The 16,111-nt window shown below is 45.8% G+C and overlaps 1 protein-coding gene across 2 annotated transcripts in view; it reads right to left on the reverse strand.

Moving 5' to 3' along the window:
- The window catches only part of LOC144492776 (adhesion G-protein coupled receptor G6-like), a 374,363-nt gene that overhangs the window by 82,413 nt on the left and 275,839 nt on the right, over positions 1-16,111 (reverse strand). For both annotated transcript variants that reach the window (XM_078211194.1, XM_078211193.1), the window contains one exon: positions 4,906-5,012. In XM_078211194.1, the coding sequence (XP_078067320.1) occupies positions 4,906-5,012 (107 nt within the window). The remainder of the gene's footprint in view (positions 1-4,905; positions 5,013-16,111) is intronic.

The raw sequence follows: 16,111 nt of genomic DNA on the forward strand, positions 1-16,111 counted from the left end.
ACACATTACCTGATAGAGGAAATGCTAGGAATCCAAAGTGCCCAATAGAGGAAATGCTGGGAATACACTCTCTCTGATAGAGGAAATAAAGGGAATATACACTGTCTAATAGAGGAAATACTGGGAATATACACCACCTGAAGAAATGTTGGGAATACACACTTCCTGATACAGGAATGCTGGGAATACTCATTGTCTGATAGAGGAAACATTAGGAATACTGACTGTCTGAAGGAGGAAATGCTGGGAATACACACTGTCTTATACAGGAAGGCTGTGAAAACTCACTGTCTGATAGTGATCAGACATAAAGAAAATGGGACACTCACCTTTATCAATCAGGGTATAGATTACAAAAGCAGAGAGGCCATGATGGGTTTGAAAAGAACTTTGGTGAGGCCACAGATGGAGTACAGTGTGCAGTTCTAGTCGCCACATTATAGGAAGGATTTCATTGCACTTAGAGTCATAGAGGTTTACAGCATGGAAACAGGCCTTTCGGCCCAACTTGTCCATGCCGCCCTTTTTTTATAAAACTCCTAAACTAATCCCAATTGCCCGCATTTGGCCCATATCCCTCTATACCCATCGTACCCATGTAACTATCTAAATGCTTTTTAAAAGACAAAATTGTACCCGCCTCTACTACTACCTTTGGCAGCTTGTTCCAGACACTCACCACCCTCTGTGTGAAAAAATCCCTCTGGACACTTTTGTATCTCTCCCCTCTCACCTTAAACCCTATGCCCTCTAGTTTTAGACTCCCCTATCTTTGGGAAAAGATAATGACTATCTATCAGATCTGTGCCCTTCATTATTTTATACACCTCTATAAGATCACCTCTCAGCCTCCTATGCTCCAGAGAAAAAAGTCCCAGTCTATCCAACCTCTCTTTATAACTCAATCCCTCATGTCCAGGTAGCATCTTAGTAAATCTTTTCTGCACTCTTTCTCGTTTAATAATATCCTTTCGATAATAGGGTGACCAGAATTGCACACAGTATTCCAAGTGTGACATTACCAATGTCTTGTACAACTTCAACAAGACATTCCAACTCCTGTATTCAATGTTCTGACCGATGAAACCAAGCATGCCGAATGCCTTCTTCACCACTCTGTCCACCTGTGACTCTACTTTCAAGGAGATATGAACATGTACCCCTAGATCTCTTTGTTCTGTAACTCTCCCCAATGTCGTACCATTAACTGAGTAAGTCCTGCCCTGGTTCAATCTACCAAAATGCATCACCTCGCATTTGTCTAAATAAAACTCCATCTGCCATTCGTCAGCCCACTGGCCCAATTGATCAAGATCCCGTTGCAACTGGAGATAACTTTCTTCACTGTCCACTATGCCACCAATCATAGTGTCATCTGCAAACTTACTAACCATGCCTCTTATATTTTCATCCAAATCATTAATATAAATTAATGCACCACTTGGAGGGGTGCAGGGGAGATTCACCAGGATGTTGCCTGGGATGGAACATTTAAGTTATAAAGAGATTGGATAGGCTTGGGTTATTTTCTCTGGAGCAGAGAAGACTGAGGGGTGACCTGATTGAGGTGTTCAAGATTATGAGGGGCATGGACAGAATGGATAGGGAGCAGCTGTTCCCCTTAGTTGAAGGGTCAGTTACGAGGGGACACAAGTTAAAAGTGAGGGGTGGGAGGTTTAGGGGGGATTTGAGGAAAAACGTTTTTATCCAGAGGGTGGTGACAGTCTGGTATGCACTGCCTGGGAGGGTGGTAGAGATGGGATGCCTCACATCCTTTAAAAAGTACCTGGATAGGTACCTGCCATGTCATAACATTCAAGGCTATGGGCCAAGTGCTGCAAGTGGGATTAGGCGGGCAGGTCAGGGCCTTTCATGCATCAGACCTCTTCTGCACTGTAGTATTCTGTGATTCTGTGATACTCAGGAAATGCTGGGAATACACACATCCTGATAGAGGAATGGTTGGTAATACTCACTGCCTGATTGCAGAAATGTTGGGAGCATTCACTGTCTGATAACGGAAATTTTGGGAATACCCACTACACGATAGAACAAATGCTGGGAATACTCACTGCCTGATAGAGGCAAATTTGGGAAACACCACCTAATACAGAAATGCTGGGAATACTCACTGTGTGATAGAGGGAATGCTGGGATGACATACTGCCTGATTGTGGAAATATTGGGAATACCCACTGTCGGATAGAGGAAATGTTTACTTTTACTATTCCACATCAATGGATCAGATCTACGATCTGCAGTCCAGCTACATCCAGCTGTGAATGATGATGGACAATTAAACAACTCACTCGAGGAGAAGGCCCCACAAATATTCCCATCTTCAATGATGGACTAGCCCAGCACATCACTGCAAAAGATAAGGCTAAAGCACTCGCAACAATCTTTAGCCAGAACTCCCAGTGGATGACCCATCTCAGGAGTCCCCATTATCACAGATGTCTTCAGCCAATTCAATTCACTCCACATGATATCAAGAAATGGTTAAAGGCACTGGATACTGCGAAGGCTAGAGCCCTGACAAAATTCTGGCAATAGTACTAAAGACTTGAGCTCCAGAACTTGCCGCACCCCTAGCCAAGCTGTTCCAGTACAGCTATTCGGCAATGTTGAACATTGCCTCGGTATGCCTTGTACACAAAAATCACCAAGCCAATTATCGTCCCATCAGTCTATTCTTGATCATCAGTAAAGTGATGGAATGGGTCATCAACAGTGCTATCAAGTATCGTTTACTTTGCAATAGCCTGCTCACTGATGTTCAGTTTGGTTCCACCAGGGTCACTCAGTTACTGACCTCATTGCAGCCTTGATTCACACATGAATTCCAGAGGTAAGGTGAGAGCAACTGCTCCGAACATCAAGGCAGTTTTTAACTGAGTGTGACATCAAGTCACTGGAATCAGTCAAAACTGCAGTTCCAACACACAAACAGCTCAACACCATCCAGGACAAAGCTGCACTCAAACAGCCTCTCCCAAACAACAACCTCCAAATCCTGCCTAATTTGGTTGTAGTTAGCCTTCCCCCAATTTAGCACCTTAATCCTAGGTCAGCACTCGTCCTTTTCCATCAGTATCCGAAAGCTTACAAAATTGTGGTTACTGTTCACCACTGTAAGTTTGATGAACTGGCCAGGCTCATTCATAGAACATAGAAAAGCTACAGCACAAACAGGCCCTTCAGCCAACAAGTTGCGCCGAACATGTCCCTACCTACTAGGCTATAGAACATAGAAAAGCTACAGCACAAATCATTCCCTAGTACTAGGTCCAGTATAACCCCCTCTATAATTGGACTATCCACATATTGTTCCAAAAAGCCTTCCTGGGCACATTTAACAAATTCCTCACCATCCGGACCCTTAGCCCTAACAGATTTCCAGTCAATATGAGGAACTAAACAACGCTATTATTTCTACATCAGTCCAGAATCTGCTTACATATCTGTTCCTCAACTTCCCGTGGGCTGTTGGGAGGCCTGTAGTACACCCCCATCATAGTGACTGCCCCTTCCTGTTTCTGAGTTCTACCCACAGTGTCTCATTACATGATTGTTTCAAGGTGTCCTCTTTCTGCACAGCTGTCTCCTTCAGTAATCTGGGGTAGATGCCAACACACCCTGGGGATTTGTCGACCTTAATGCTTGTTAATACACCTAACAGCTCCTCCCTCGTAATGATGACTTGTTCTAAAGGGCTTACATATCCCTCTGAGACACCACCAATCAACCTGTCCCTCTCTTTGTGAGTACCAATGCAAACTCATTCAGGATCTTACCTACTTCCTTTGGTCGTACGCAAAATTTCCCTCCTTTGTCCTTGAATGGACCAACTCTTTCTCTCGCGGCCCTCTTGTTTCTTTGCTTTCTACCTGCTAACCAGCCTTCTATCCATCTCAAGACACTAAATACGCTTTGAAGTTATACAGTAGTCTGCAATGAGAGACATTGTTGACAGTTTTCTGAAGGTCTAAATAAACCACATCCACCAGTTCTCCTTGGTCAACTCCACTAGTTACATCCTCAATGAATTCCAATAGATTCGTCAAGCATAATTTATTTCCCCTTTGTAAATCCATGCTGACTTTGCCTGATTATACCAGTGCTTTCCAAATGCTGAGCTATGAAATCCTTAATAATGGACTCCATAAACATTCACTCCTGTCACCAACAGTGACAGCCATGTGTACCATCTTCTACAATATGCACTGCAGCAAGTAATCAAGGCTTCCTGGACATTTGACAACTTGTTACAAACTACCAAATGCTGGGACAAGATTACCTATTATATTCCAGATGATTGTGTTAATTCATTCTAAAAACTTAAACACAACTTGTTGCTATCAAAATCCATTAAACAAGAGAAGAATAAATAAAGTCAATTGATCTGAATAATTGCTGTTTTGTGTAACTGAACACTATAATTGCTAGAAATATGATCAACATCATTTGGGACACAACAGATAATTGTAGAAGAGAGTGGCACAGTGGCACACAGTGATTAGCACTGCTGCCTCACAGAGCCAGGGACCCGGGTTAGATTCTGGTCTTGGGTGACTGGGTGGAGTTTGCACTGCATCCCTATATCTGCATAGATTTTCTCTGAGTGCTCCGATTTCCTCCCATATTCCAAAGATGTGCATGTTAGGTACGTTGACCATGTTAAATTGACCCTTAGTCTGTGTGAGTGTCCTGTGATGCACTGGCAAACTGTCCTGGGTGTACCCTACCTAACGCCCAGTGTCTGTCAGAATAGGCTCTGACTCCCTGCAACTCTGAATTGGAATAGGCAGTTAAGGGAAAGTGAAGTGATAACTGTAGAAATGTGCACGTCATAATTTCTATGACTGACGATAGGCTTCCTGTGACATGACGCTTGACACATACCAATAACACAGCAAAGAAAGTCAGGTGGTTGCAGGAGCATTTGGTCTGACTGCCATTGGATATGGTTGTACATCCGGAATCATTCCAGTGACCTGCATGCAGAGAATCTGGAACAGAAGGTTGTCAGGTTAAAATTGTTACTTAACATTGGCATGAAGTAATACAAACACAAAGGAAGATCTCAAATACTGGTATGGCATCAGTGAGAGCCCAGCAATCTACAGAGTACTTTGATAGAACTGCTTAAAGTGGTGACAAGATGGGACCACTTAAATAAAACAGATTGCTTCATGTCCTTGCAGAATGAAGCTGCATTTGTAAGAAACACTTTGTAATATAGGAGGGTACACGTTTGTGAATGTGCTGGAGTTAGCGAATGGCCATTGTCAACAGTTAATAGGAAAAAGAAACAGTGGCACAGTGGTTAGCACTGCTGCCTCACAATGCCAGGGACCCAGGTTTGATTCCGGCCTTGGGTGACTGTCTGTGTGAAATTTGGCAAATAGTGACCACAATTTTGTTAGCTTTAGCATAGTGATGGAAAAGGATGAGTGGTGTCCCAAGGGTAAGGTGTTGGATTGGGGGAAGGCTAACTTTAGTGGGATTAGGCAGAAATTGGCAGCTGTTGATTGGGAGAGGCTGTTTGAGGGTGAATCCACATCTGGCATGTGGGAGTCTTTTAAGGAACAGTTGTTAGGGCTGCAGGATAGGCATGTGCCTGTAAAAAAGAAGGATGGGAAGGGTAGGATTCGAGAACCGTGGATAACCAGGGAAATTGAGGGATTGGTCAAAAAGAAAAGAGAGGCGTACGTTAGGTCCAGGCAGCTAAAAACGGAGGGAGCTCTAGGAATACAAAGAAAGTAGGAAAGAACTCAAACGAGGAATTAGAAGGACAAAAAGGGTCACGAAATGTCCTTGGCAGACAGGATTAAGGAGAATCCCAAGGCATTTTATTCATACGTTTGGAACAAAAGGGTTGTCAGGGAAAAAATTGGACCTCTCAGGGACAAAAGTGGGGAATTATGCTCAGAGCCCAAAGAAGTTGGGGAGATCCTAAATGAATACTTTGCGTCGGTATTCACAAGGGAGAGGGATGTGTTGACTGGGAGTGTCTCGGAGGGGAGTGTTGACCCGTTAGAGAGAATCTCCATTACAAGGGAGGAAGTGTTAGGTTTTTTAGGGAATATAAAGACTGACAAATCCCCAGGGCCTGATGGAATCTATCCAAGGCTGCTCAGGGAGACGAGAGATGAAATCGCTGGGCCTCTGACGCAAATCTTTGTCTTGTCACTGGACACAGGTGAGGTCCTAGAGGATTGGAGGATAGCTAATGTGGTCCCGTTATTTAAGAAGGGTAGGAAGGATAACCCTGGAAATTATAGGCCGGTGAGCTTGACGTCTGTGGTAGGGAAGTTGTTGGAGAGGATTCTTAGAGATAGGATGTATGCGCATTTAGAAAGGAATAAATTCATTAACGATAGTCAACATGGTTTTGTGAGAGGGAGGTCATGCCTCACTAACCTGGTGGAGTTTTTTGAAGAAGTGACTAGAATGGTTGACGAGGGAAGGGCCGTGGATGTCGTCTATATGGACTTTAGTAAAGCGTTTGACAAAGTCCCTCATGGTAGGTTGGTGCAAAAGGTTGGATCTCATGGGATAAAGGGGGAGGTGGCGAGATGGGTGGAGAACTGGCTTGGTCACAGAAGACAGAGGGTAGTAGTGGAAGGGTCCTTTTCCGGCTGGGTGCCTGTGACTAGTGGCGTTCCGCAGGGCTCTGTATTGGGACCTCTGCTGTTTGTGATTTATATAAACAATCTGAAAGAAGGTGTAACTGGGGTGATCAGTAAGTTTGCGGACGACACGAAAATGGCTGGACTTGCAGACAGTGAGGAACATTGTCAGAGGCTACAGAAGGATATAGATAGGCTGGAAATTTGGGCAAAGAAATGGCGGATGGAGTTCAATCCAGATAAACGCGAAGTGATGCATTTTGGTAGAACTAACGTAGGGGGGAGCTATACGATAAATGGCAGAACCATAAAGGGTGTAGATACACAGAGGGACCTGGATGTGCAAGTCCACAGATCTTTGAAGGTGACGTCACAGGTGGAGAAGGTAGTGAATAAGGCATATGGCATGCTTGCCTTTATAGGACGGGGCATAGAGTATAAAAGTTGGGGTCGGATGTTGCAGTTGTATAGAACGTTGGTTCGGCCACATTTGGAATACTGCGCCCAGTTCTGGTCGCCACACTACCAGAAGGACGTGGAGGCTTTGGAGAGAGTGCAGAGGAGGTTTACCAGGATGTTGCCTGGTATGGAGGGGCTTAGTTATGAGGAGAGATTGGGTAAACTGGGGTTGTTCTCACTGGAAAGACGGAGGATGAGGGGTGACCTAATAGAGGTGTATAAAATTATGAAAGGCATAGATAGGGTGAACGGTGGGAAGCTTTTTCCCAGGTCTGTGGTTACGTTCACGAGGGGTCATAGGTTCAAGGTGAAGGGGGGGAGGTTTAACACAGATATCAGAAGGATGTATTTTACACAGAGGGTGGTGGGGGCCTGGAATGCGCTGCCGGGCAAGGTGGTGGAGGCGGACACACTGGGAACGTTTAAGACTTATCTGGATGGCCATATGAACGGAGTGGGAATGGAGGGATACAAAAGAATGGTCTAGTTTGGACCAGGGAGCGGCGCGGGCTTGGAGGGCCGAAGGGCCTGTTCCTGTGCTGTATTGTTCTTTGTTCTTTGTATGTTCTCCTCATATCTGTGTGAGTTTCCTCCAGATGTTCAGGTTTCCTCCCAGACCCCAAAGATGTGCAAATTAAATGGATTGGCCATGGTAGCTATGCAGGGTTACAGGAATAAGGTGGTGGAGAGGGCCTAGGTCGGGTGCTCCTTCAGAGAGTCGGTGCAGACTGATGGGCCGGGTGGCCCCATTCTCACTGTTGGGATTCTATGATACTATGTTTCTAAGGCAGAGTGTAACTGCAGTGTGGAATTTTGGTGAGAATGGGAAATTTTAAACATCTTTCTAAAAATCTAATATTGTTGACTTTTGTGTTTAACATTTAACTGCAAGTACTGTTTAAATTCTAAATCTCATCCGGGGGCCTAAGCAGGATAGAAGCTGTCCACTGGCAGCAGCCGAAAGAGTTAATGAAGGATAAAGGCAAAAAAACTGCGGACACTGGAATCTGAAACAAAAACAGAAAATGCTGGGGAAACTCAGCAGGTCCAACAGTACCTGTGGAGAGAGAATAGAGCCAATGTTTCGAATCCGAATGATCTTTCATCAGAGCTGCTCTGAGGGTCATCCAGATGTGAAACGTTAGCTCTATTCCCTCTCCACAGATGCTGTCAGACCTGCTGAGTTTCCCCAGCATTTTCTGTTTTTGAGTTAATGAAGGAGACTGCCTTGATCGGGTCTCTGCTGTACCTGGACCCAGCCAATCGCTTTGTTCAGAACAGATCAATTCAGACATTCTCTGTGCAACAGCACTGTGTGCGACTGCAAATGGAATGTTGAAGTTTGGTGAGAGAAGGAAGTTGGGGGTGGGAGGCACTCCTTTCTTTTCTAACTTTTTGACATTGTAGGAATTGGTTTCTGCTGTTCTACAGGGGAGGAGGTGAGCTGTTGGTGAGTATCTGGTCAATATCTGCTAAGTGGCGGCACAACAGTGGCACAGTGTCACAGTGGTTAGCAGTGCTGCCTCACAACGCCAGGGACCTGGATTGAATTCCGGCCATGGGTGACTGTGTGGAGTTTGCACCCTCTCCCCGTGTCTGCATGGGTTTCCTCTGGGTGCTCTGGTTTCCTCCCACAGTCCAAAGATGTGCAGGTTAGGTTGATTGGCCATGCTAAATTGCCCGAAGTAGCAGGGAGACTGGTAGGGTAAATATGTGAGGTTATGGGTTAAGGGCCTGGGTGGGATTGTGGTGGGTGCAGACTCGATGGTCCAAATGGCCTCCTTTTGCATTGTAGGGACTCTATGACATTCTATGACAAGTGGTCAAGGTCTGTTTTCCGAAAGTTAAAATTTGTCCTACAGTTTGTGATACAATTAAGAAATATCTAAAAGAAAATCATAGAATCCCTACAGTACTGAAGGAGGCCATTCAGCCTATTTAGTCTGCACTGACACCAATTCCACCCAGGCCCTAACCCCGCTTAGTTACCCTGCTAATCCCTCTAACCCATCACATCCTGGGACACTAAGGGTTAATTTAGTTGTCCAATCAACCTAACCCGCACATCTTTGGACTGTGGGAGGAAACCGGAGCACCCGGAGGAAACCCACGCAGACACGAGGAGAATGTGCAAACTCCACACAGACAGTGACCCAAGTCGGGAATTGAACCCGGGTCCCTGGAGCTGTGAAGCAGCAGTGCTAACCACTGTGCTACCGTGCCGCCCCTAAAATAAATCATTCGATAGAACAATGAAATAAAGCTCATGGGTATGGCAAGACAGGTAATGTGTCAAGGCTGCAGCATATAGAAGCTCATGGATATCAGTGTTATCCAGGGCAAGCATGTCTTCATTAGTTGACTGAGGCTTGAGGAAATTTGGCTCAGAATCATTGAGCTGAACGCTGAGCTGGGGACACTGTAACACATCAGGGAGGATGAGACTTACCTGGACACTTTGTTTCAGATGCGGTCACACCCTTTAGGAGAGGATCTTCTGCTTTGGAAAGTGGTCAGTGACAGAAGGGTCTGACTGCAGCAGAAACAAGTAAAGGGACCCAGAGGGCAGTAGTGCAGGCATTTCAGCCTATGCAAGTTCCAACAGGTCTGACGTTCTTTCAGCTTGTTTGGATGAGATAGATTGGAGAGGTTGGGATTATTCTTCTTGGGAGACAAGGAGGTTAAGAGGAGATTTGCTCGAGATGTTCGAAATCATGAGGAGGCTGGACAGAGTAGATAGGGAGAAACTGTTCTGACTTGGAATAGGATCAAGAATGAAAGGGCACAGATTTAAAGTGATTTGCAAAAGAAGTAAACGTGATGTGGGAAAAATACCTCTTCACATAGCAAGCAGTTGGGGTCTGGAATGCACTGTCTGGAAGTGTGGTGGATGCAGGTTCAATCAAGGCATTCAGGAGAACATAAAATTATTATTTGAATAGAAACAATGTGCAGAGGTATGGGGAAAAGGCAAGGGAATGGCAGAATGTCATGGTGCTTGTTTGGGGTGAGGGTGCAGCCATAATGGGCCAAATGGTCTCTTTCTGCGCTGTAACAATTCTGTGATTCTGAGAGTGGGGCAGAAGGGTAGATGAATTGACTGACCATGGCACTGCAGTACAGGATGTCAAACAACTGGGGGGACACATAAGAATGTAGTCGTGGTAGGGTTTAGTATAGAACCATAGAACCATAGAAAATTACAGCTCAGAAACAGGCCTTTTGGCCCTTCTTGTCTGTGCCAAACCATTTTTTGCCCAGTCCCACTGACCTGCACTTGGACCATATCCCTCCACACCCCTCTCATCCATGAACCCGTCCAAGTTTTTCTTAAATATTAAAAGCATTTACCACTTTATCTGGCAGCTCATTCCACACTCCCACCACTCTCAGCGTGAAGAAGCCCCCCCTATAATATTCCCTTTAAACTTTTCTCCTTTCACCCTTAACCCATGCCCTCTGGTTTTTTTCTCCCCTAGCCTCAGCGGAAAAAGCCTGCATTCACTCTATCTATACCCATCAAAATCTTATACACCTCTATCAAATCTCCCCTCAATCTTCTACGCTCCAGGGAATAAAGTCCCAACCTATTCAATCTCTCTGTAACTCAGCTTCTCAAGTCCCGGCAACATCCTTGTGAACCTTCTCTGCACTCTTTCAACCTTATTTACATTCTTCCTCTAACTATGTGACCAAAACTGTACACAATACTCTAAATTTGGCCTCATCAATGCCTTATATAACCTTACCATAACACTCCAACTTTTATACTCGATACTCCGATTTATAAAGGCCAATGTACCAAATGCACTCTTTACGACCCTATCCACCTGTGATGTCACGTTTAGGGAATTCTGTACCTGTATTCCCAGATCCCTCTGTTCAACTGCACTCTTCAGAGTCCTACCATTTACCCTGTACGTTTTACTTTGGTTTGTCCTTCCAAAGTGCAATATCTCACACTTGTCTGCGTTAAATTCCATTTGCCATTTGCCATATAGTGAGGAAGAATGTTACTATTCGCTGCAGCAATGAGCGAGAGTCCAGATGGTTGTATTGCCTGCTCTGTACCATGGTTCAGGACATCTGCTCAGAGCTGGAGGGGAACCTGAGATGCAGGGGGAGGATCCAGTAATCATGGTCCATGTAGGAGATCCCCATGAAGGGGATCTGCCTACAGAGGTAATGGGGGCTGAGGTTAGGAATGGGAAAGGAGCGGTCACGTTGTTAGGAGTTTACTATAGGCCCCCAAATAGTAATAGAGATGTGGAGCAAGAAATTGCTAAGCAGATTATGGATAGGTGTGGAGGTCACAGGGTAGTTGACATGGGGAACTTTAACCTTCCAAATATTGATTGGAACCTTTATAGGTCGAATAGTTTGGATGGGGCAGTTTTTGTGCAGCGTGTGCAGGAGGGTTTCCTGACACAATATGTGGATAAGCCGACAAGAGGTGGGGCCACATTGGATTTGGTAATGGGAAATGAACCGGGCCAAGTGTTAGATTTGGTTGTGGGAGAGCACTTTGGAGATAGTGACCACAATTCGGTGTCTTTTGTTATTGCAATGGAGAGGGAGGGGGCCATGCGGCAGGGCATAGTTTACAATTGGGGGAGAGGTAATTATGATGCAATCAGGTGGGAATTAGGAAGCATAGGATAGGAACAAAAATTGTCAGGCAAAGGCACTAATGATAAGTGGAACTTTTTCAAGGAACAAATACTGCGTGTCCTTGATAGGTATGTCCCTGCCAGGCAGAGAGGAAATGGCCGAGTGAGGGAACCATGGTCCACAAAAGAGGTGGAATGTCTTGTCAAGAGGAAGAAGGAAGCGTATGTTAGGTTGAGAAAACAAGGTTCAGTTGGCTCGATGGAGGGTTACAAGTTAGCAAGAAATGAGCTGAAAAAGGGGCTTAGGAGAGCTAGGAGGGGACATGAGAAGTCCTTGGCGGGTCGGATCAAGGAAAACCCCAAGGCTTTTTACTCTTATGTGAGGAATAAAAGAATGACCAGGGTGAGGCTGGGGCCGGTCAAGGACGGCAGTGGGAATTTGTGCATGGAGTCAGAAGAGATAGGAGAGGTGATGAATGAATACTTTTCTTCGGTGTTCACCAAGGAGAGGGGCCATGTTTTTGAGGAAGAGATGGTGTCACAGGCTGAGAGGCTGGAGGAAGTAGATGTTCGGAGGGAAGATGTACTAGCAATTTTGAATAAACTGAAAGTTGATAAGTCCCCTGGGCCTGATGAAATATATCCTAGGAGTCTTTGGGAGGCAAGGAATGAGATAGCAGAGCCTTTGGCATTGATCTTTGTGTCCTCACTGTCCACGGGGGTGGTGCCAGAGGACTGGAGAGTGGAGAATGTGGTTCCTCTGTTTAGAACATAGAACATAGAACATTACAGCGCAGAACAGGCCCTTCGGCCCACGATGTTGCACCGACCAGTAAAAAAAAAAACTGTGACCCTCCAACCTAAACCAATTTCTTTTCGTCCATGAACCTATCTACGGATCTCTTAAACGCCCCCAAACTAGGCGCATTTACTACTGATGCTGGCAGGGCATTCCAATCCCTCACCACCCTCTGGGTAAAGAACCTACCCCTGACATCGGTTCTATAACTACCCCCCCTCAATTTAAAGCCATGCCCCCTCGTGCTGGATTTCTCCATCAGAGGAAAAAGGCTATCACTATCCACCCTATCTAAACCTCTAATCATCTTATATGTTTCAATAAGATCCCCTCTTAGCCGCCGCCTTTCCAGCGAAAACAATCCCAAATCCCTCAGCCTCTCCTCATAGGATCTCCCCTCCATACCAGGCAACATCCTGGTAAACCTCCTCTGCACCCTCTCCAAAGCCTCCACATCCTTCCTGTAATGTGGGGACCAGAACTGCACACAGTACTCCAAGTGCGGCCGCACCAGAGTTGTGTACAGTTGCAACATAACGCTACGACTCCTAAATTCAATCCCCCTACCAATAAACGCCAAGACACCATATGCCTTCTTAACAACCTTATCTACTTGATTCCCAACTTTCAGGGATCTATGCACACATACACCTAGATCCCTCTGCTCCTCCACACTATTCAAAGTCCTCCCGTTAGCCCTATACTCAACACATCTGTTATTCCTACCAAAGTGAATTACCTCACACTTCTCCGCATTAAACTCCATCCGCCACCTCTCGGCCCAACTTTGCAACCTGTCTAAGTCTTCCTGCAAACTACGACACCCTTCCTCACTGTCTACCACACCACCGACTTTGGTGTCATCAGCAAATTTGCTAATCCACCCAACTATACCCTCATCCAGATCATTAATAAATATTACAAACAGCAGTGGCCCCAAAACAGATCCCTGAGGTACACCACTTGTAACCGCACTCCATGATGAATATTTACTATCAACCACCACCCTCTGTTTCCTATCCGCTAGCCAATTCCTGATCCAATTTCCTAGATCACCCCCAATCCCATACATCTGCATTTTCTGCAGAAGCCTACCATGGTGAACCTTATCAAACGCCTTACTAAAATCCATATATACCACGTCCACTGCCTTGCCCCCATCCACCTCCTTGGTCACTTTCTCAAAAAACTCAATAAGGTTAGTAAGGCACGACCTACCTGCCACAAAACCATGCTGACTATCACCTATCAATTCATTACTCTCCAAATAACTATAAATCCTATCCCTTATAATTTTTTCCAACATCTTGCCGACAACAGAAGTGAGACTCACCGGTCTATAATTCCCGGGGAAGTCTCTGTTCCCCTTCTTAAACAATGGGACAACATTCGCTAACCTCCAATCTTCTGGTACTATACCAGAGGCCAACGACGACCTGAAGATCAGAGCCAGAGGCTCTGCAATCACTTCTCTTGCCTCCCAGAGAATCCTTGGATAAATCCCATCCGGACCAGGGGATTTATCTATTTTCAGACCCTCCAGAATATCCTGCACATCCTCCTTATCAACTGTAATACTGTCTATTCTACTCCCTTGCAACCCAGTGTCCTCCTCAGCTATATTCATGTCCCCTTGCGTGAACACCGAAGAGAAATATTGGTTCAATGCTTCACCAATCTCCTCCGGTTCCACACATAACTTCCCTCTGCCATCTATAACTGGCCCTAAACTTGCCCTAACCAACCTTCTGTTCTTGACATACCTATAGAACGCCTTAGGATTCTCTTTAACCCTATCCGCCAAAGTCTTCTCATGTCCCCTTTTAGCCCTTCTAAGCTCGCTCTTCAACTCCCTCTTAGCCAATCTAAAGCTTTCTAGTGCACTACCCGAGTGCTCACGTCTCATCCGAACATAAGCCTCCTTTTTCTTTTTAACCAACAAAGAAACTTTTTTGGTGCACCACGGTTCCCTAGCCCTACCAATTCCTCCTTGCCTGACAGGGACATACCTATCACAGACTCGCAGTAGCTGCTCCTTGAAAAAACTCCACATGTCGGACGTTCCCAGTCCCTGTAATCTCCTAGTCCAACCTATGTTTCCTAATTCTCTCCTAATAGCCTCATAATTACCCTTCCCCCAGCTAAAACCACTGGCCCGAGGTTCATGCCTATCCCTTTCCATCACTAAGGTGAACGTAACCGAATTGTGGTCACTATCACCAAAATGCACACCAACTTCCAAGTCTAGCACCTGGTCTGGCTCATTTCCCAGCACCAGATCCAATATAGCCTCACCTCTAGTTGGCCTGTCTACATACTGAGTCAAAAAACCTTCCTGCACGCTTTGAACAAAAACTGACCCCTCTAACGAGCTAGAGCTATAACAATTCCAGTCAATATTAGTCAAGTTAAAATCCCCCATAACAATTGCCCTATTACTTTCACTCCTAAGCAGGATTGACTCCGCAATCCTTTCCTCAACCTCTCTAGAACTTTTAGGAGGTCTATAAAAGACTCCCAACAGGGTGACCTCTCCTCTCCTATTTCTAATCTCCGCCCATACTACCTCAACAGATAAGTCCTCATCAAACCTCCTCTCTGACACTGTGATACAATCTCTGACCAATAATGCTACCCCTCCCCCTCTTCTACCTCCTTCCCTACTTCGACTAAAACATTTGAACCCCGGGACCTGCAGCATCCATTCCTGCCCCTGCTCTATCCATGTCTCTGAAATAGCCACAACATCGAAGTCCCAGGTACTGATCCACGCTGCAAGTTCACCCACTTTATTGCGAATACTCCTGGCATTGAAGTATACACATTTCAAACCCTGCTCCACCCCACCTCTGCAATGCCGTGCATTGCAGTCCCCATCCATGCATCCCTCACTTTCAGCCCCACTACTCAGGATCCCTCCCCCCCCCCGAATCAGTTTAAACCTCCCTGCATGGCCTTAGCAAATTTACCCCCCAGGATATTGGTCCCCTTCTGATTAAGGTGTAGACCATCCTTCTCATAGAGGTCACACCTTCCCCAGTACGAGCCCCAATTGCTTAAGTACCTGAACCCCTCCCTCCTGCACCATCCCCTCAGCCATGAATTCAAACCTTCCCTCTCCCTATTCCTCTCTAAACTATCCCGTGGTACAGGCAAGAGTCCAGAGATAACCACTCTGTCAGTCTTGGCCTTTAGTTTCCACCCCAACTCCATAAATCCCTGCCTAATATCCCCTTCCCCTATCCTCCCTATGTCGTGTGTCCCCACATGTACAATAACTTGTGGTTTATCTCCCTCCCCCCTAAGAGTCCTGAATACCCTGTCAGACACATCCCGGACCCCAGCCCCTGGTAGGCAACACACCAACCCTGAGTCCCTACCTTTAGTTCCGACCCTCCTATCTGTCCCCTTAATTGTGGAGTCCCCAATCACAAGGCCCAGTCTTTTACAGCCCCTAACCACCTGAGCTTTCTCACTCGGCTCACCCCCAGAGATCTGCTCTCTATGCTCAGTTGATTCCTCCTCAACTGTAGCCTCCAGCACCGAAAACCTATTATGGAGGGGAACCGCCCCAGGGGATTGTCTTCCCGATTGCTTCTTACCCCTCC

This window comes from Mustelus asterias, chromosome 4 (assembly GCF_964213995.1).
Source record: "Mustelus asterias chromosome 4, sMusAst1.hap1.1, whole genome shotgun sequence".
NCBI classification, from domain to species: Eukaryota; Metazoa; Chordata; class Chondrichthyes; order Carcharhiniformes; family Triakidae; genus Mustelus; species Mustelus asterias.